At 43.2% G+C, this 19,667-nt stretch overlaps 1 protein-coding gene and 1 pseudogene across 1 annotated transcript; both read right to left on the minus strand.

The window, feature by feature from the left end:
- Window positions 1-1,541: 1,541 nt before the first annotated feature.
- Window positions 1,542-12,038, minus strand: PLET1 (placenta expressed transcript 1). Its single transcript, XM_072822022.1, has 4 exons — window positions 11,756-12,038; window positions 7,064-7,265; window positions 4,678-4,739; window positions 1,542-2,250 (listed from the first exon to the last, which is right to left on the minus strand). Exons 1-4 carry the CDS (start codon window positions 12,036-12,038, stop codon window positions 1,964-1,966), a joined length of 834 nt encoding a protein of 277 aa, XP_072678123.1. The 3' UTR covers window positions 1,542-1,963.
- Window positions 12,039-13,299: 1,261 nt separating this feature from the next.
- Window positions 13,300-14,202, minus strand: LOC140630970 (folate receptor alpha pseudogene; annotated as a pseudogene).
- Between the last annotated feature and the right edge of the window lie 5,465 nt (window positions 14,203-19,667).

The raw sequence follows: 19,667 nt of genomic DNA on the forward strand, positions 1-19,667 counted from the left end.
CAGGCTGAGCCATGATGGATAAATATGAAGCTTGTCCCTTGCTTTTGGGTCAGGGCTCACTGCAGCTTATCTCAGAGGTGGCAGCAGGGAGTGGGTGTGGAGGAGCACTGCTGGAGCTTGTGTCCATGAGTAACACCTGTACCCTGTCCTTATCATAGGACCCTGGGGGGCAGGTTTTCCTGGGGGGTGCTGGGGGATGCAGAAGCCACGCAGGGGGCCCTTCAGGTATCCTGGTTAATGCTGCAGGCTCTGAAGTGGTCACAACCCAGCCTCACCACTTACTGAGCAACTCTGGACAAATGATTTCTCTGTCTCTGCCTGAGTGTCCTCATCTGTAAAACAGCTATATCTTCTAGGATTGTCCTGACGATTAAATGGGATGATGCACTCAAAGCGCTTAGCACAGTGCCTGGCAGTACTAATAACAGCTACCAAATGATGTCATAGAAAATGGCAGGATGAGGCGCTCCAGGAATCTGTCACTCCACCGCAGCAACCTTTAAGCTGGTAAAGACTGTCAGAGTGAACTTTCTCAGCAGTCTAGGATCTAAGAAAAGAAAACTTCCAGCTATTAGAGGAATGCTTAATGAGGAAAGAAGCTGCTAAATTTTGAAATTTAAGAAAATCTGTCAGGTAGCTGGCTTGCTACTGAGATAACAGAAAAGCGATGTCAATGACCACACTCAACAAGGAATGCAGTCTGCACGAAATAGTTGAGAAAAGTCAAGCAACAAGCAGCAGCATGTCCTGGAGAGGAGGCTGAGCCCGATTGCCAGAACCACCATGTTATAACCTTTAACACATCCAGTTCTTAACAAAAATTAAAGACCCGCACGTAGGAAAGTGTGACCTATTCACAGGGAAGAAGAAGAAGTTGACAGAACCTGCCCCCAAAGAAGACTCGTTCCTGGATGTTGGCATCCTGGAATTCAGCATAATTATTAAAATAAAACTGTTGCCTATTACCAGGATATTACTGGAAATCTCACACTTCTGTTAGTTTTACATTGTATTATGAGTGCTCTAAATATTTTGCCCATTTCTTAGTGGGAATTACCATTAGGGGAAAAATGACCAGTTTATACTGAGGAAAAGTAAAATTGGTAAAACTCTACCCTTAGATCTGGCTTTGAAAATATACACTCCCACCATTCTTTTAATTTTTTTTAAATGTTCACATACATGAATAAAATTAGACACCAGGTTGTACTTTAAGTTAGAGTAATCACTCATTAAAGACATACTTGAATTTAACACATTCATTATTCTTTTTTTTTTTTTTTTCACATTCATTATTCTTGTTTGAAGTATAGCTTATTTGGTACGCCATAGGAAATAATCTATTTATACCATAATATTTCCCTATGGTTGGTTGCTCAGACATGGTACATTCCTGTTTTCTAGCCCTTCACATACTACTGGTATGACCAATAACATCAAGGCTAATCAAGGCTAATCATTTTTCCTTCCCTTGTTGGGTGACATGAGACACAGAAGGTCTGTGTAGCCTGAGTGGGGTTGGTCAGAAATCTGAGGTCATCTTGAAAGTGAAGAAAGGTTTTTTTTTTTTTTTTTTTTTATCCCTCAGAGACTCAGGTGTAGAGGAATATTTGACAGTGAACAAAAGTTTACACTGGCCATGGAATTGGCTGTCAGCTTGTGATACCGAGAGTCGGAATTCTGGGTTACACCCAGACCAGGTCTAAGTAGTTAACAAAAAGCCTAATTAATGTTCTGAGAGATCCAGTTGAACATCTGTGTGCCCTGAGTCCACCAGTGAGTGGACTAGCTACCCTCTCCACCAAGTGACCTCCAGGTCTCTGTTTTGGTCCAAAGCAGTGGCAGTAGAGTTGTACATTTGAGAATGTAGAGTCTTCATTTGCACACCTATCAGAGCACTGGCTTGAGACTGAACGTAGGAGGATGCAGTGGGCGCAGGACCAATTATTCTCCTAGCTTCCTTCTAGGAGAGGAGTTTGCTGGTGAGAAAGACTAGGAGGATCTGAATGGCACTTGTGATGGGGCAGAGGAAGGTTCTGTTGGCCAAGTTGGTTGTTCTTGGGATCGGGTGTGGGGTTGTCTTGGTTGTGGAGATGTGTTCTGTTGTTGGAGTTGATTGTAGGGTTGTCGTGGTTGTGGAGATGTGTTTTGTTATCGGGGTTGAGTGTGGGGTTGTTGTGGAGATATGTTTTGTTGTTGGGGTTGGATGTGAGGTTGTCCTGGTTATTGAGATCTGGGAGGTGGTTGTGCCTGGAAAACAAAACAAAACAAAACACAATGGCATTAGGACCTCTTTTGGAGGGGGAGACACTAGAGAAAGGAGGCTAATCTGACAAAAGGCCAGAGCCAGAAATTCATGAGCAAACTTCAGTCAACACGTCTCAGTGGCCAAGTGTATGTAAAAGAGGAGGAAAACTAGGGAGTACAGAACGTCAAGGAAGAAAAAACAAATAAGAAACACTCTCTACCCTTAAGGTCTATCCAATCCTATGGGGGGGGTGGGGAGGAGTTTATACAACTACTGAATTTATTGTTGGGTGGGTAGTCTGTCCTCAAATGTCTTCATGTCCTTAATGTTATATTAGATCAATCAGTGCAAATATGATCCAGAATGGCACAGATTTTTCCTTACTAATTTCAAAGGTTGCACATAAAGTTGATAAGAACTAGATATCATCCAGACCTGAGGACAGCTACCCCCACTCTAAAGCAGGTGCTTGGAGGCCCCATCCAGACCCCTGAATCTCTTTCTTTTTTTTTTTTTTTTAAGATTTTATTTATTTATTCATGAGAGACACACACAGAGAGAGAGAGAGAGGCAGAGACACAGGCAGAGGGAGAAGCAGGCTCCATGCAGGGAGCCTGACGTGGGACTCGATCCTGGGTCTCCAGGGTCATACCCTGGGCTGAAGGCGGCGTTAAACCGCTGAGCCACCCAGGCTGCCCCCTGAATCTCTTTCTATGGTTTCAGAGGCACTGCTTATTGTCCTGTGCAGGGGTCTGACCATCCTTTGGTTTTCTGAGGTTGCCTTGCAGAGAGTTGGAGAGAACCAGGCCAGGGGCTGATCCTGGAAAAACTGGAGCTTTGTTATGATGCCTCCAAGAGTATGTGGATCAAAGAGAACTATATGGAAAGAGGAGAGAGAAGTCCCATGATTTGCTCAGGCCCAGGCACTCTACCCTGGCGGGAGGGTGCCTACCAGTTACGAGGCATTGTTTTAACTCATTTAGTGTTTCCCAGGGCAGATGTTTCAACAATATCCCACTGAGCCACAGAGTCTGAACACAACTCCTTCCTTCCTTCCTTTTTTTTTTTTTAAACTGGATTTTATTAGTGTGGACCTAAGGAATCCTGATTGGAAACAAACATTTTTTTTTTTTCTTTCTTAGCATTTACATGAGTATTCATCTTGAAAATGTCCTTCAGGAAGAAAATAACACCCCAGTCTTTTCACAGAGGGAAACCACCAAGGAAGCCATGAAGGCATTCATGTAATAGTTTCCTTAGGCAGAAACACTTTAAAATTTATTGTTGAAAATAGATATCCCTTGTGACTGTATTTGCAGTGTATGGCCAGCAGGAAGATGGGCAGCATGCTGCACGTATTTCAGTACTGGGGGGCTCCCAAGGAAGATCTGTTATCTGGACATTGAGAAAGACCAATGTTTCTTGTTCTTGATTGAACTTTGTATTTAAAAACTTCATTAAGAATAAAAGATTATTGGGGCACCTGGGTGGCCTAGTTGGTTACGTGTCTCCCTTGGCTCACGTCATGATCTCAGGGTCCTAGGATCGAGTCCTGCTTCAGGCTTCCCTGCTGAGTGGGGAGTCAGCTTCTCTGTCTACCCTTCTGCCCCTATTCCTACTCTCCTACTCTCTCTCTCTCTCTCTTTCTCCCCCCCTCAAGTAAATAAATGAATATTTAAAAATGATTGCCTTTATAATTTTGATGTAAGTCTAAGAAAAGTGAGAGGAAAGTGTAAGATGTGGGCTATGAGTCCTAGTTTCTCCATTTACTTTCTTTGTGGTTTCAGACAAGTTACCGGTCTTTCCTGGACCTCAGTTTCTTGAATTTGTTTCAGCTCCCTAGAAGGAGGCAAGAGAGAAGGAAGACAACAGAGAAGGGAGGAGAAGGACAAGGAACTTCAGGATAATTGGAAGTTGGGGACGACAACTTATGAAAGGTCAGTGGAAATCCCTTGTGGTAGTGGTGGTGGCCAGAGGCTACTCTGAGAACTAAGGAAAGTATGAGCATTTCTACACTATTAAGGCTTCTTTGTGCAAATCTCCCCTTCTTCCCCTTGAGCCCCTTGGTTAGAGTCTGCTATACCTAGGAAGGCTTTGTGCGAATGGGAATTCTTTGTGGAAATTAAAGGGCTGACTCTTTTATCCATCTATGTGGTATTGGACATAACGGCTCCTGAGGCAGCAGGAGTCTGGAGCCACAGGTGGCTGTGAGAATTAGAGGCCCCTAGGAATTGGCAAAAAATCTTGGGAATGGCTTTTGTTTCCTACAGGGTGTAGGATAAAGGGTCGAGCTGTCTTCTGTAGGTCTCAGGTATTAGGAAACTCAACTGACATCTGGATAACACATGATTAGAAGATTCTTCTGGGGCCCTCATCAAGTAATTTTCCAGGCTGACGGAAATGTGTAAATAGACCACAGAAGAACTTACCTTTTCTTTCTAGTTGCAGAGAAGAAAATGTAGCCACATCATAGAAATTAATAGCGAAGGCTCTGTGGAGGGTAAATCAATGAGAGATAATGGTGAGGCTCTCAGTTGTGGAACTCCCAAGTCTAGCTCCCTTTTCTGCCTTCCCAGAGGATCCCAACCTTAGTGTTCTCTCAAGCATAATCAACAGATCATTGTTGGTCTGGTCAATATTGTCTTGACTAAGATCCTCCGTGGTCTTGCTCCAGTCAAGCTCTTGTCCATCACCCACCCCCCACCATCTTCAGCATCTGAACTCCCCACAGGCTGGAACGCACACCTGGTCACTGTTCAAGCCAATTCCACCCATTGTCTCCGGCCTGGTCCCATCTGCCTATATACTCAACAGTGGCCTCTGTGAAGCCATATCTCCCTGTTGTCATTAACCCAGATGGAACTCCATTAGAGAGACATGCCCCTCAACTGCACTGCCTTGCTGTGAGCCAATCCTGCCACAGCAGGAGGACAGGTTCTATTGTTAGCAATGCCTGATGCATAGGAGGTGCTTAATGTTCATTAAACAATCTGTACAGCTTGTTGTGCTGTTCTTAGATCAGTGGTTCTGTTATTATTTCAGTCTCTTGTTCATACTTTGAACAGTTGACTAATGAGAGTGCTCCAGCCACAAGTCAGTCACCGTGCTTGGTGCCGAGGGGACATGGGTGGAGGAGACAGGCAGGGTTCTCACCCTTGTGGCATTTTACCGTCTCTTCAGAGAGACAGACTTGAAACAAAACAATCAATAAACAAGTTAAATAATTAGATCCCAATTGTGATATGTGTTATGACAAAGCAGTGGAAGCTATGAGAGTGAAAACAGGAAGCTGGAACTTGACCTGGTTTTAGGGAATGCTTTCTTGAGGAGTGATGTTCAACATCTGCAATTATTTCCATAGAGACCCTGCCTACCCAAAACTCACTGTGGAGCCCTGTGGGCAGGAGCCTCTTCACATCCCATTGGGCCCCCCACCCCAGCACAGTGAGCTCCCTGCTCTCTGTTCTCCCATCGTACATGCTGCTCCCCTTTCCTCTTAGGCGTAGGGACCAAACCAGAGAGGCCAGTGCAGTTTAAGAGAGGTCTGGAGACTGCACTGTGGGTGGGAATGTGCTGTTTCTGTGGCAGGTTGTCACAGTTGGGCCTTTTATCTGTTGTAGCATGGAGTGTGAAGGCTTTAAGGAGGTAAGAGAAAGCAAAGTCATAGCCTGGACTAATTTTTGCTGGCTTCGAAGAGGCTGCTGTCCTCCTGAGTCTGGAATGTAGCAGCTCCCTTAGATTTCCACTTTCCGAAGTCACTGTGGGCAAAATTACCTCTCTAGGGCCAGCTATGTCCAACCAGGCCTTTGGCAGGAGAAGGCAGGATGGCTTGATAGCATCATCACCACCAGTGTCCACAGAGACCCAGGGGACACGACCAGGGTACATGGCTTGACCTGCCCTTTCAGTACAAAGTGGCAGTCTGAAAGTGTGAGGGCCTCTCAACATGGACACCTGAAGTAACCTGGATAACATTGCTAGCTGAGAGGAACGTCTTTTTGTTCAAGTGTAATGCAAGCCCCCAGGTGGCTTCACTTCACAATCTGAGCATGTCCATTTTGTATGATACTAGGAAGCCAGTTTTATGACACAATCATCACACTTGGTGTTTCCAAAATGAATCTATATTTTAAAAAATGATTCTCCAGAATTTGAAGCAAGCAGCATGGCTAGTGACAAAGATCTTTGCTTAAACTTTTGTCAGGCTCTAGAACCTTCTCAAGCCTATCTGTGCACTTGCTTGTAAAATCCAGTTTTAGTAGGAACACTGCTAAGTTAGTTGAGCAAGTACCTTTCACCCTTTACCCCGAATACCTAGTCCTTCCTCCTCTACCACTCCCAGGGAATACCTGAGGGCCCTGGCCTGCTATCTGCAAGAATCCTGTTAGGTCAGTTTAGCCAGAATACCCCTTATAAGGCCTTAACTGTCTCCTCTCAGTGACTCCCACCCTGCTTCTTGGCTATAATTCCCACTTGCCCACATTGTATTCAGAATTGAGCCTGGTCCTATCCTGAAGTCTCTTTCCCCAAATAAGTTTTGTTTTCATTTGTTTCTTTGCCTGTTTGGCTTTAACCACCGTACAGCTGTGACCAGAGCTTTCTGTCTATGATGAGTCTGCCTGGGGGTTTGTGCATGTGTGTGAACTCCTGTAGGTAGAAGGTAGGACAGAGAAAAGGCAGAAAAGGAATTCAGCTACTAAATTCTCTACATCATGTCTAGGGTGTTTTGAATTGTCCAAGGTCAGTGTAAAACTGCATAAACCCCATCTGCAGTTGTAAAAGCCCAAAGTAAATCACATAGAGATAGATTCTTACTGTAGCGTGATTGTGGTTATGTTCGTGGAGTTAGGAGATACCCAGCTTGCTGTGAAGAGCTCGTCACTCGGGTTCTCCAGGTGATACAGGACACTGTTGTTGCAAAGCTCATCTACTTTTTCCCAGAGGCCTAGTGAGTTGTTGTTCTCATCCACTGCTCGCAGGACCACAGAGGTGATGTTGGCATTCACAGGAACCCACACTAGGGGGAAAGGGTAAGGAACCAATCAGCCATCTGTGCAGTCAGACAGGATGAGGATAGTGAAATCAAACATCAGTGTGAAAAAGGAAGTTACCAATAGCGTTGTACATATAGTATCCCATTTTATTTTATTTTATTAAAGATTTTATTTATTTATTCATTAGAGACACACACACACACACACACACAGAGGCCGAGACACAGGTAGAGGGAGAAGCAGGCTTCATGCAGGGAGCCCAACGTGGGACTTGATTATGGGTCTCCAGGATCATGCTCTGGGCATTGTATCCCATTTTAAATGAAGTTGAAGAAAAAAGTCTGGAAGGAAGTATAAGATCTTACTATGGTGATTTCTTGGTAGTGGGATTATCCATTATTTTTATTTTCTTCCTTGTGCATTTTTGTGTTCTCCAAATTTTCTCCAGTAAAAGGTAAACAAAAGAAGACATGTGCGCCTGCTCTGGTTTTGTTGTGTCACAGGGGTGAGATCCTGGCTGGCTCTTAACCTCCAGAGCCAGGTTCCTGTCTGCCAGATGAAGGGGACAGCCTGTTCTGCCCTTCTCTCAGGGGGAGTGGAGTATGGGAAGAGGTGGCTCAATGCATGGGAAAGGATCAAGTGGGCCCCTCGGGAAGTGTGTCATGACATAAAGGGACCGATAGTGCCAAGTCAAAGCAGAGTCCATTTCCTGGTCCCAGAAACACTGATGCCCTTGGCCTCTGTTGTTGAGCATGAGGGAATGGGTGGGGTCTCTGAGCCTCAGTACCTGTCATATAATCCTAGGGCTTCCTGACCTTCCCCAGTCAGGTGAGTCTTCCTGCTGACTTAGCCTAGGGTATGGTCACAGAGACCTCATTCACACTGGCTGATTCCAGTATTCTGATGTGTAACACAGAGGGAACTTCAAGAGGACACTTCATTCAGTCTGTCCATTTCCTTCATTAGAAGATCCCTTCTGGAAGAATTTCTCAGTGCTAAAGGGTTATTCTCCAGGGCCCTGTCAGCCACCCAAAATTCATTCAAAGATTCTTTTTACAAAGCAAAGAAAATCGAGCAGGTAGCACAGTAGGATCAGCCAGTTCTAAATAAGAATTTTAGCTCTCCCACTTAGGAGAGGTCATTTCATCCCTCAGCTTTTGTTTCCTTATTGTTCATTACTCACTCCACAAGTGTATATCTAATGCCCACTCTGCAGCAGGTCTGGTCCTAGGTCTGGGGATGATGACATCCCTCATTATAAGGAGATCACACTACCTTATCTTACAGCATTCCTGGGAGGAGCACAGAGAAGAGTGTAAGACTTTAACACATGATGGGTGTCAGATGAATTGCGATTGTTATTTATCTATTTATTTTTTAGCACAAAACATTTCTGTTCTGTTTGTGCCAATCAAGGTAGGCTGAGCCAAACCCCACTGGCCCTGACTTGCCCAGTGAGAAGCTGACAATTCTAGATGTGTGCACAATGGTGAGATGGATGGTGCTCAGTGGTGCTGGCCTGCAGAGAGCACCAAGTCTGTCAGTCCTCCCACGGGCAAACTCTTGTCTCGCCATTTTTTCTGCTCTCCTTCTTGCCTTCTGGATTCCAGCTTCCTCTTTTCCCTCCTAGGCATCTGTCACTTGGATTTCTGGCCTCTACCTTCTCTCTTCAGGACATAGCCAGATCAGATTCCATGCACAGCACTTCCATCAGGACACAGTACTCTCCAGAACTTTCAAAGTGCCTGTCTTTCTAAAGAATCTAGACATTTCTGCCTTGTTCACTTCTGTTGATTATAATACCCAACACATGGCTTTTATGACCCTCCTAGCCTAACGGACTGTGCTTTTCGCACTTCTGCTCTAGGGGCAGCCAGCCCTCCTCTGGTTCTGCAGATGTACCTGGCCCACACCAGCCAGCCCCTGGCCTTTTCATGTCTGGAATCCTGCCTTATCACACATTCCATCCCTGCTTGCTCTCCAGGACCCTGCCTATGTTCCACCTCTGGGCCAGTTCAGCCTCCCTTCCTCTCACTCCTGAAACATTTACATTTGTTATTGTAGAGTTGAGTACTTAATTACATTCTATCTGTACTATATACTGTGGTTTCATCCATGTCAATATGTGGCCAGCCAAACACTGGAGACCTGGAAGGCACTAAATAACTACTCATGGATTAATTTAAAAAGTTGTGTGCCCAGTATTATACAATGCCCTTAAAGATGAAGGTTCAAGAAAAAGGCAAGCAGGTTATAGCCATCTTGCCCACGGAGGCGGATGCTTGCCCAGCACAAGCTTAATATAAATGTCACTGTGTCGCGGGTTTCTTTCACTGATATCAAGACAGACCCAGGGAACCTCTTCTAAGATCCTGCCTGAGCTGCACTTGTGCCGTGGAATGTGACAAACCATTTATGCATGACTTACCAATGTAGACACATACCCTGAAATTAAAAAAATTTCAAAATCAAAATAAAGAGAAGCAGTTGGTTTCTGTGGGTCTTTACCCAGTCTCTCCAAAAGTCTCGAGTCCCAGTGCTGTCCTGCAATGACACTCGTACGAGGCAATCATGAAGCCTGTTATGTAGTATAATCCTAGGTGTGGAGTCTGGCACTTCACATCTCCGTGAGCGTAGGATTTTGACTCTCAAATCACTCACACAGTGATTCAGTTTATCATAGAGCTTTAGCACATTTCTGTTCTGAGATGAAGTCAGATGAAGTTTGGAGAAGTGCCTGGCACGAAGTAGGCATTCAATGAACCAGAGTTGGTCTCCTCCTCCTTTCCCTTTCTCTCTACTCTACCCAACCCCTCTGTAAATGTTTGATTTTCCCCTCACCCAGCATGTTCCCTTTCAAGGAGTCTTATGGATCCTCTCTTGGCTGTTCATTCTCCTATCTTGCTACTTTCAGAAGGCCCCCATTCTACATATCTCCCCCACAGCATCTTCACAAGATGGGTTTCTTTTCCTTCCATTTCAACAGCAAAATCCCTCACCTTGTGTTATGTTATCTTACATCCCAAGTCTGTGATCTCTTTTGTAGCAGTCCCTCTGACAACCCCCAGGTCCTTCTTTGTGTGTGAGGTCACACCTATGCTTTTTTGTCCTCATCTTGAATTATAAGGTTATCCTCCCTGGCTTGGTAGGACAAGATCCACTGCCTGTGGAAGTGGGTGGGATACAGTGACCCAAGTCACAACTGAAGCCCTTAGTGACAGACCCCATGAAGAAAAGAAAGAAGGACAAGCTGGGACAAGTGTGTGAAAACAGACAATAGTTGTTCTCCTGCCCCAAGTCTGGAATCTATGGTTCATGGGTGTGGACATCACCCTGGTGCTCTAGGAGAACAAGATGACACAGTAGTGAGACAGCAGGCTCTGAAGCTAGACAGCCTGGCTGAACAGAGCTGGACAAATCTCAGCTGTTACTTAGGTTCAGATATTAACAATGCTACCCACTACGGCCTGGGTAGAACTTTAACTCCCTTATGCTGCAGTTCTCATCTGAGAAAACAATAGCATTTACCCAGAGAACAGCATCCAGCACGTAGTAAGGAGTCTCAGCTCCCATTACCATAAGTGAGGGGCATAGAGTATCTATGGGCCAGGTATCTGAAACTAGACAGCTCTGGTTCATATCCCAACTCCATCCCGTAAGGAACTCTGTGACCTGAGCAAGTGACTAGCACTTCTACCTCTGTTTTCTCATCTGTGAAACCGGAATAACCATGGTATGTTATATGCCTAACAGGTTATCACGAGACCTAAATGCATGAATACATGTAATCATATTAAATGTTATTATGAAAGTAATCAGAAAGCACCTGTCTTGACTTACAGGTGTGGCTGATCCCAAATGGGATATTCGTAAAATGTTCCGAGGCACTTCGAAGAAAAGCCTTGGATTGGGAAGAAAAGACCGAGATTTAGGAGCTAGCTCTGCCCCTTATTAGCAGGGGAACCCTGAGCCTAACTTCTAACCTAACTTCTAACCTAACTTCTCTCAGCTGCAGGGCTGCTCATAAACAAGGTGTGAGAGGAACACTTTCCCTCCCTAGCTCACTAGAGTTTCCACCCACACACTAAAGGCAAACAGTGCCTCCCCGTGTTGTGCAACATACCATCATCCATGGTGGCATTGTTTTATCACATAGATGTGAACAGACCACACACTTTGGTGGACTTATTATCCCTGAAAACAATAAAAATGCCCACTTTATTTAAGTGTGAGAATTTGCCGCAGGTGTGCTCTTACTGGGGCTCAGTTAACCTGGGTATCAGGACTTAATGACTCCCAGCTCAGATTTGCACAGAGAACAGAGCAGAAACAGTTCCACCCAGCAAACTCTCTCACACATATTCCCTTTCTTTGTTTCTATCTCCATTTCCCATCTGGGTCAAAAACATATGTTTTGTATGATTGAGAGCAGGAGTGGAGGGGGAGTGCTCTGAAATTCTAGTTAACTCCCCTCAGAAGACAAAGGACAACAAAGAGAATGGCTTCTCCTCACCTGTGTAGTTTGTGTTGCTTTCGTAGACATCTGAATTGGCCATGATGCCTTGGCCAGTGGTGGTGACCTCACTGAAGAGCATGCAGCTGTCAATGTCATCTGCAGAGCTGGCCGAAGAACACAACAGTCCGAAGCATAGAAACAGCCTGAGTGGCAGCAGCGTGGAGCTAAGGACTGCCATGGTCTTGACCTGTTTGGAAACTGCTGGGCCCGGTACTGGGTAATACCTGTGACTCTGCAGCTGTTTATATGCTCCAGGGCTGGAGCGTCTGTGTGAAGTCATACATGCAAATCTCCTTCCCACTCCTCCCTAAAATGAACTGGTGTCTGGAATTTGGCGCAGGATATCACCCAGGAGTGAATCTCATGGTACTCGTCAGCATGACCCTTTACAATTCCAGTTTTGCTCAAGAAGGGGAAGGTACTGATCATGGTTCTATTTTGCATCTCATTCATCTCAGCATCTGCTATTTGAAGAAAGCTGTTGAGAAAAGGCTTAGTGCTGGCAAAGTGAAATTCAGAGTTGAGTAATCACATACTTGGCCCATTTAGAAGCACCACACTACTCCCTGTAGGGAATTTAGGCATAAAAGCTCTATTTTCTTGGAATATTACATATCCTTTTCTAGCTCTCCTTTATTGAACATGTCTCCAATCCCAGTTTCTTTTGTGACTAGCATAAAATGTAGGAAGACTGTGCCTTTGGATTTATATTTATTTTTTGGAAATAAACAGCTTTGATCCACCTTGCCCTTGACACATTCTTCCATAGCACCATAGTACAAGGAAACTACTTAAAGAATTAGAAAATATGTTTTCTTGTATCTCTCCTCTGATTTTTATGATTTACTCACTGAAGGAGTATTATGTGAGTAGAAAGGAAACCAAAACAATGGAAAATGGAATCAAGATGATATTTATAAATGTTTCCTCAAGAGAAGCACATACAGAATGGTAGAACAAGGGCCTCTGAAAAATCTCCTCCTCCAGAAAAGCAATGAGAACAAAAACAGTCAAAATAAACTTTTTCAGAACTCTGGAAATTAAGCAAAGGTTTACAAAAATCTGACAAGCATTTTTTAAAGAAAAATGGCTGAATCTCATTGAACACAATGAGCATGGTGGCATTGTAACTTGGCTTATTTACACCCCTCTCACTACACCTCTGCACTAGCCTTAGAAACCAACAGCCTTGCCACTATGGGAGCCATGCAGACTGGCAAACTAGCAGCGAAGGGAAGGGGTCAGAATGGGCTTGGAGTGCTCCAAAAAGCCTCATTTCCAAAGGATTGTCACTATGTGACGTGTCTGGAAATTGCCTATAAATCTGAATTCTCAGGTTTTATTAGCTGACTACCAAGTGGACTCAGCAGAGCCTTCAGTGCTCCACACATGGAAAAGAAGATAGACTTCTTTAGAATTATTATTATTTTTTTCATGGTGGGTGCCTGGTTTATTCAACTCTCAGAGCTCCATCCCTGGCCAACGAACAGAAGTAAATAGCTAGGAGCTGTGGGGCCCAAACAGAGCGGAGCTGTGCAGGTATCAGGAGATAAAAGGAGCTCAGCTAAGTAGCTAGAGCAGCATCAGGGCCAGGCGGAGCAGGAGAGGCCCAAGCACACAGTGCCCAGCCTCACTCATGGCCCCAGCATAGAACCTCACCACTTCCTCGTTGGGGTTGCCCTGGGCCAGGTCGAACCACATCTGGATGCAGCGGCCACTCCCTCAGCTGTAGTTGCTGACTTTGTAGGAGTGACTCCAGATTTCACTGCACAGAGCAGTAGATGTGGGGAAGTAGAAATGGAAGGGATGGCAGGCAGCTCTCTCTGGACACTGGTTATACCCTGAGGTCCAGTTCCAGCCCTTTTGCCAGTTGCTCTTGCTGGTGTAGGAGGTGCGGCAGTCCTGCCACCATTGCTTGCAGTCCTCTCTGCACAGGGTTATGTGCAGGATGTGCTCCTTGTGCCAGCCCTGGGTTCACCTTCTGAATCCAGAGCCCCAGGTTGGGGGAACACTCATATAGGCAGGTGTCCTGGATGAAGTCCTTTTTGCAGGCATTGATTTGCAATGGTTCCAGTTGAATCTGTACAGGTAGGAAATATCCTTATGGGCTTCCTGGCTGGTGTTGGTGAAGCAGCAGGAATTCTTCTTCCAGGGGCTGCACTGCTTATGCAGCTCGTCCTCTGGGCTTGGCTTTTCCTTGTGGTGCTTTGTGTCCATACAGACATTGAGAAGCTCAGTTCTGGGCCATGCTGTCCGTACTGCGGCCACCCCCACCAGAAGGAACAGCATCTGCGTTGTCACCAGGTGGCCCATGTCAGTCTCTGAAAGAAGAGCTGTGGTCTGGGAGAGGAAGTGGTTTCTGGTCTGGCTCAGGCTTCTGCTCCACTCTACAGTTCCCCTTGCCCTCCTCCAGGGCACAGCTGAGGTTTAGTGGCTTGAATCCTGTGACAGGCAGGGAGGGTTAAGGCCTCAGAAGACTTCAGCAGGTGAAGGGCCATCAGACCCCCTCAGGCCTCTCTTCTGGCTTTATCCTTTAGAATTAATTTATAAAAGTCACTAAACAGACAATAGCAGCAGCAGCAGTGGCCACCGCAGCAAACAATAATAACCAACAGAAACTACAATAAACCCTGGGAAGGAGAGGTATTGCACATCCAGAATGACTACATTATATTTTTTAAATGTCCAGTTTCAACAAAAGATTACAAGACATGCAAAGGAACAGGAAACTATGGTCAATACACAGGAAAACCTCCCAATCAATAGGAATTGTCCTCGAGGAAAACTGGATATTAGACCTAGTAGACAAAGATGTTATCTCAAATATTATAAATATATTCAAAGAAGTAAAAGAAAGCAGGTCTAAAGAGTAAAAAGAAAGTATGAGAATAATGTTTCACCCAATAAAGAATATTAATGAAGAGATAAAAATGATTTAAAAAAACAAATAGAAATTCTACTGTGGAAAAGTATGATGACTAAAATGAAAATTTCCGTAGAAGGGCTTAACAAAAGATTTTAGCCAGCAAGAGAAAGTATCAGCAAACTTGAAGATTTTCAATAAAAATATAGAATAAATTTATCAAAATAAATGTAAGACTTCTATACTGAAAACTATGACACAGGACCCAAAATAGCCAAAATGGTCTTGAAAAAACAACAATAACAACAAAGTTGGAAGGCTCACACTGACTGAAATTTCAGAACTTACTACTAAGCTGTAATAATCAAGATAGCATGGTACTGGTGTAAGGATAGACATATATAAATCAATGGACTAGAGTGAAGAGTCCAGAAATAAACTCATACGTTTAGAATTAATTGATTTTTTTGATAAGGCTGCCAAGACAATTTGATGGGGGGTGGGGAGAATAGTCTTTTCAACAAATGGTGCTGGAACAACTGGATATCCACATGCAGAGAAATGAAATTGAACCCCCAAATCATACTATGTAGAAAATTAACTCAAGGTGGGGTCAAAAACCTAAATGTAAGAGCTTAAACTATAAAACTCAGGGGAAAAAACAGGTAAAAAAAAAAAAAAAAAAAAAAAGAATGCCTGAAGTACAAGCAACCAAAGAAAAAATAGGTAAATTGGATTTCATCAAAACTAAAGCTTTCATTCTTCAAAGAACGCTATCAAGAAAGTAAAAAGACTACCCAAATAATGGGAGAAAATGTTTGCAAATCATCTGTCTGATAAGGGCCTACTACCCAGAATATATAAAGAACACTTACAATTCTTTTTTTTTTAACACTTACAATTCAACAATAAAAAGACAAGTATCATAATTTAAAAATGGGCAATGAATACTTTCTCCAAAGAAGATAAATACAAAAGATGCTCACCATTATTAGTTATTAGGAAAATGCAAATAAAACCTCAAAGAGAATACCACTTCACAGCTACTAGGATGGCTAATTGACAGATAATAACTGTTGGTAAGGATATAGAAAAATTGTAACCTTCATGCATTGCTGGTGGGAAGGTAGCCAATTTGGAAAACAGTTTGGCAATCCTTCAAAAAATTAAACATAGAATTACTATTATAGGAACCAGCAACTCTACTCCTAGGTATATACTCAAGAGAATTGAAAATGTATGTCTGCACAAAAACTTGTACATAAATGTTTATAGGAGCATTATTCCTAAAGCCAATAGGTGGAAACAACCCAAGTATCCATTAATTCTTGAATGGATACAAAATTATGATATATCCAACAATGGACAGCTATAAAAAGGAACAAAGTATTGATAGATGCTACAACATGGATAAGCCTTGAAAACGTTATACTAAGTGAAAGAAGCTAGATACAAAGGATCACAAATGGTATGAAAGCACTTATATGAAATATCCAGAAGAGGCAAACTGACAGAGACCAAGTATTTTCCAGGGATGGGTGTACGTGTGTGTGTGTGTGTGTACATGCACGCACATGCGTGCAGATTTGTGGTTTCTTTTTGGGTTGATGGAAGTGCTCTGGAATTAGATAGTTGTGACAGTTCATAACTGTGTGACTATACTAAAAACCACTAAACAATTTTATGGTATGGGAATACATCTGAGTAAAAGTTTTTACTTATGTACTATTATATGTAAGCAAGTTGGGGGTAGTAAAAGGAATGCAGCAAAACTTTAATATTAGATCCTGTTTAATTTGGGAGAGTTTTAACCTATCTGGCTTTTAGTTTCCACTTCTGAAAATTGGGGCATTAATACCAATCTTACATATTTTTATGTATGTTCAATGAGAAATACATGTAAACTGTTTTGGAGGATGAGATGGGTCTGGCACATAGTAGCTGTATAACACATGTTCACATGTTGATTTGTTCCCTCCCTTCTGACTTTCCTTCCTTCTTTCACACCAGATTAAGGCAGTAGGTCAGAAGAAGAGAAAATATAGGAGCTTTGCTGTTGATATGGACATCACAGTGTAAACCTCCTTGTGAACTGGGGGCAGAGGATTGGGACAGAAGAGAAAAGTGATAAAGCAGAATTGTTCCATTCATTTACTGCATTGTGGAGCTCAGCCCTAAAGATGGCCCATATGAACTCACCAACGTTGCTTCTGGGAGGAGGGAGCTGCCTGTTGGCTGCAGGGACATATGTTGACAAAACAAAATTAATCTTTGATTGCTTCCAGAAAGGACTTCAGTTTTCTTGAGAATAGGAGACCACAAGAAAACTAGTTAAAAAAACAAACAAACATGTATTTGGACTTTGCAATATTCCTCTACCTGTTTCTCTCCAATTTTGGACTCTAGTTCCTGGAAATTCACACTCTTTGAAAACTGCATAGGTGATTCTAGGACAGTGCTTTTAAATCTTGAATGTGCATTCAAATCATGTGGAGCATCTTGCAAACATGCAGTTTCTGATTATTTTGATTCAGTGGGACCAATGTGGGGCCTGAGACTTCTCATTTATAACAGGATCCCAGAGGATACTAAGATGTAGCTAATCCCTGGAGCTCACCTTGCAAAGCTCACCTTGATCTGAGTAAACCAGGTTGGGACTGAATGTCAGACTAGTTACTAAAGTCAGAAAAGCTGGGCTCTGTGACTGTGCTGGGTACTCCGAAGTTTCCAGTTGGCCTAGAGCTTGTATGCTGAGACTTCATGATGCAGAAAGTGGTGGGCACTTCCAATCTCTGTCTCTCTAGGAAGTACAGCTTTCAGACAGCAGAGAGCAGCTGGTCTTCCTAAGGTCGGAGTCTAAAGAGAAGTTCCCTGAAATTCCCCAGGAGCAACCACTGGTGAATGCAGGGATCAGGAACCTGAGGCACCGTGGCTGGTTTTTGATCTAATCTCCCAAGTGTGTCAGAGGTGAGGGATGCAGCACTGCCACAGGTTTTAGAGTCACAGAAGCCCCCATTTGAATCCTGCCCCTCATGTCGTGACCTTGGACTGTCTTTAACCTGTTCTGAACCTCAATTCTTTAAGTCATATTATGGAGTTAACAATACAAACCTTGCAAGATTGTCTCAAGGTTTTTTTTTGTTTTGTTTTGTTTTAGATTGTATCAAAGTTTAAGAGAGAACAAAGGTTACATGCCTGCCATCGTCTGCCTTCAGTAAATGGTGGTTCTTAGCAACCCCGGGCAGAGCAGGGTGCAAATCTAAGAGAAGGGGCCTCCAGGGAGAGGGAGAGGGCTGGAGAATGTTTACAGCATCTCCTTTGTTTGTCCATGGTGGATACTTACGACAACACGTTGACTTTGGGACTAATTGAGTTGTACTCTTTGCTTTTTTATATTTTTAATTTTTTATTATTATTTTTAATAATATTTTATTTACTTATTCATGAGAAACAGAGAGAGAGAGGCAGAGACACAGGCAGAGGGAGAAGCAGGCTCCATGCAGGGAGCCTGACGTGGGACTCAATCTCCGGTCTCCAGGATCAGGCTCTGGGCTGAAGGCGGTGCTAAACCACTGAGCCATCTGGGCTGCCCCTCTTTGCTTTCAACAGGGTGTTGGGTATTGCACTTTTGAGGATTCCATAGGGTGAATCCTTATGCCTTAGAGGACAATCAGGCAGCCAGCAGTTTAGAAGATATAGCTCATCTTTCTCATTCTCCAAGGCTTAGAAATTCTCAGGGAGATAACACACTATATTGTATATGACATTAAGAATTTTCAAACTGTGGGTGACGGGCACTGAGGGGGGCACTTGATGGGATGAGCACTGGGTGTTTGCTATATATTGGCAAATTGAACTCCAATAAAAAATAAAATAAAATAAAAAAAGAATTTTCAAACTGAACTGGCTTAAGAGGTCACTTTATTTTATTTTCTAAAGATTTTATTTATTCGTGAAAGACAGAGAGAGAGGCAAAGACATAGGCAGAGGGAGAAGCAGGCTCCCTGTGGGGAGCCTGATGTGGGACTCAATCCCAGGACCCCGGGATCATGACCTGAGCCAAAGGCAGATGCTCAGCCACTGAGCCACCCAGGCATCCCTAAGAGATCACTTTAATCAAACTTCCTCATTTATGTCTGAGAAAACTGAATACAGAAAGGTGAAACTTTCCTAAGGCTATAGCCATACTTAGTGCCAGTGTCAGGGCTGAGACCACACTGCCCACCTCTTCGCCCCAGCCAGGTGTTTTCTTCACTGTACAGTTTTACTACCGATTACATGCCTGCACCTACTTAGCATTTGAGATTCAGAAGGACCAAAGTCAAGGTATAATACATTTTAATTTTAATATTTATTACATTATAATAATTAAAAACATTACCTAATTTTAATTTTAGTAGTAAATTAACATTAATAGGCATGTGTACTTTGTGATATATTTGGGACTCTTACTAGTCTATTTGCATTTTATAGAACTATAGAGATAAATGTACTCTTGCCATAATTAATTGTTATCCTTTCCTTGTTGGTTACATTGGTAGCTTCATTTAGTCCTAAATTGTGTGTCGGTGGCACAGTTGGGTTAGCACAGTGCTTTACCCACATTGTCTCATTTGCATCTTTGATCAGGAGACTAGGATTGGGGGGCACTAAGTCAACTGTCTAATGTCACACAGCTTTAGGGGAAAATACCCTGTCTTATAGTCATTCATTGTGACTCCAGGCTGATGACAGTTCTTTTGTTTTCATGGAATAGGAGGATGAGAACAAAATGGTGAGATTTTGAAAGAGAATATAAAAATTTATCAATTTAAGGGCTCGCCTTTTCTTCCAACATTATAGTTTTCTGACATTTTGTTATTAAAATGTCCTTTCTGTTGTGAAATTATGGTCATTGTAGATTGTAGGTTGTAAATCCCTCCTTTCATCTATTTGTTTTTTTTAATGTCCTTATTTGGCAAATTTAAAAAATTAAAATTAACACACTTTCTATGTCCCTGATATCCAGAATCTGGAGACCAGGGATCTACAAAGATTTACTTTGTG

The sequence above is a fragment of the Canis lupus genome, chromosome 3, assembly GCF_048164855.1.
Source record: "Canis lupus baileyi chromosome 3, mCanLup2.hap1, whole genome shotgun sequence".
Taxonomy (NCBI): Eukaryota; Metazoa; Chordata; class Mammalia; order Carnivora; family Canidae; genus Canis; species Canis lupus.

Bases quoted from the DNA above. Each gene is read 5' to 3' on its own strand.
- PLET1 (XM_072822022.1), bottom strand. From the start codon at position 12,038: ATGACTTCACACAGACGCTCCAGCCCTGGAGCATATAAACAGCTGCAG. The intron at 4,740-7,063 runs GTAAGAATCTAT...TACCCTCCACAG, and splicing joins ATAACCACAATCACGCTACA to AGCCTTCGCTATTAATTTCT. The intron at 2,251-4,677 runs GTAAGTTCTTCT...TTTGTTTTCCAG, and splicing joins TCTGCAACTAGAAAGAAAAG to GCACAACCACCTCCCAGATC.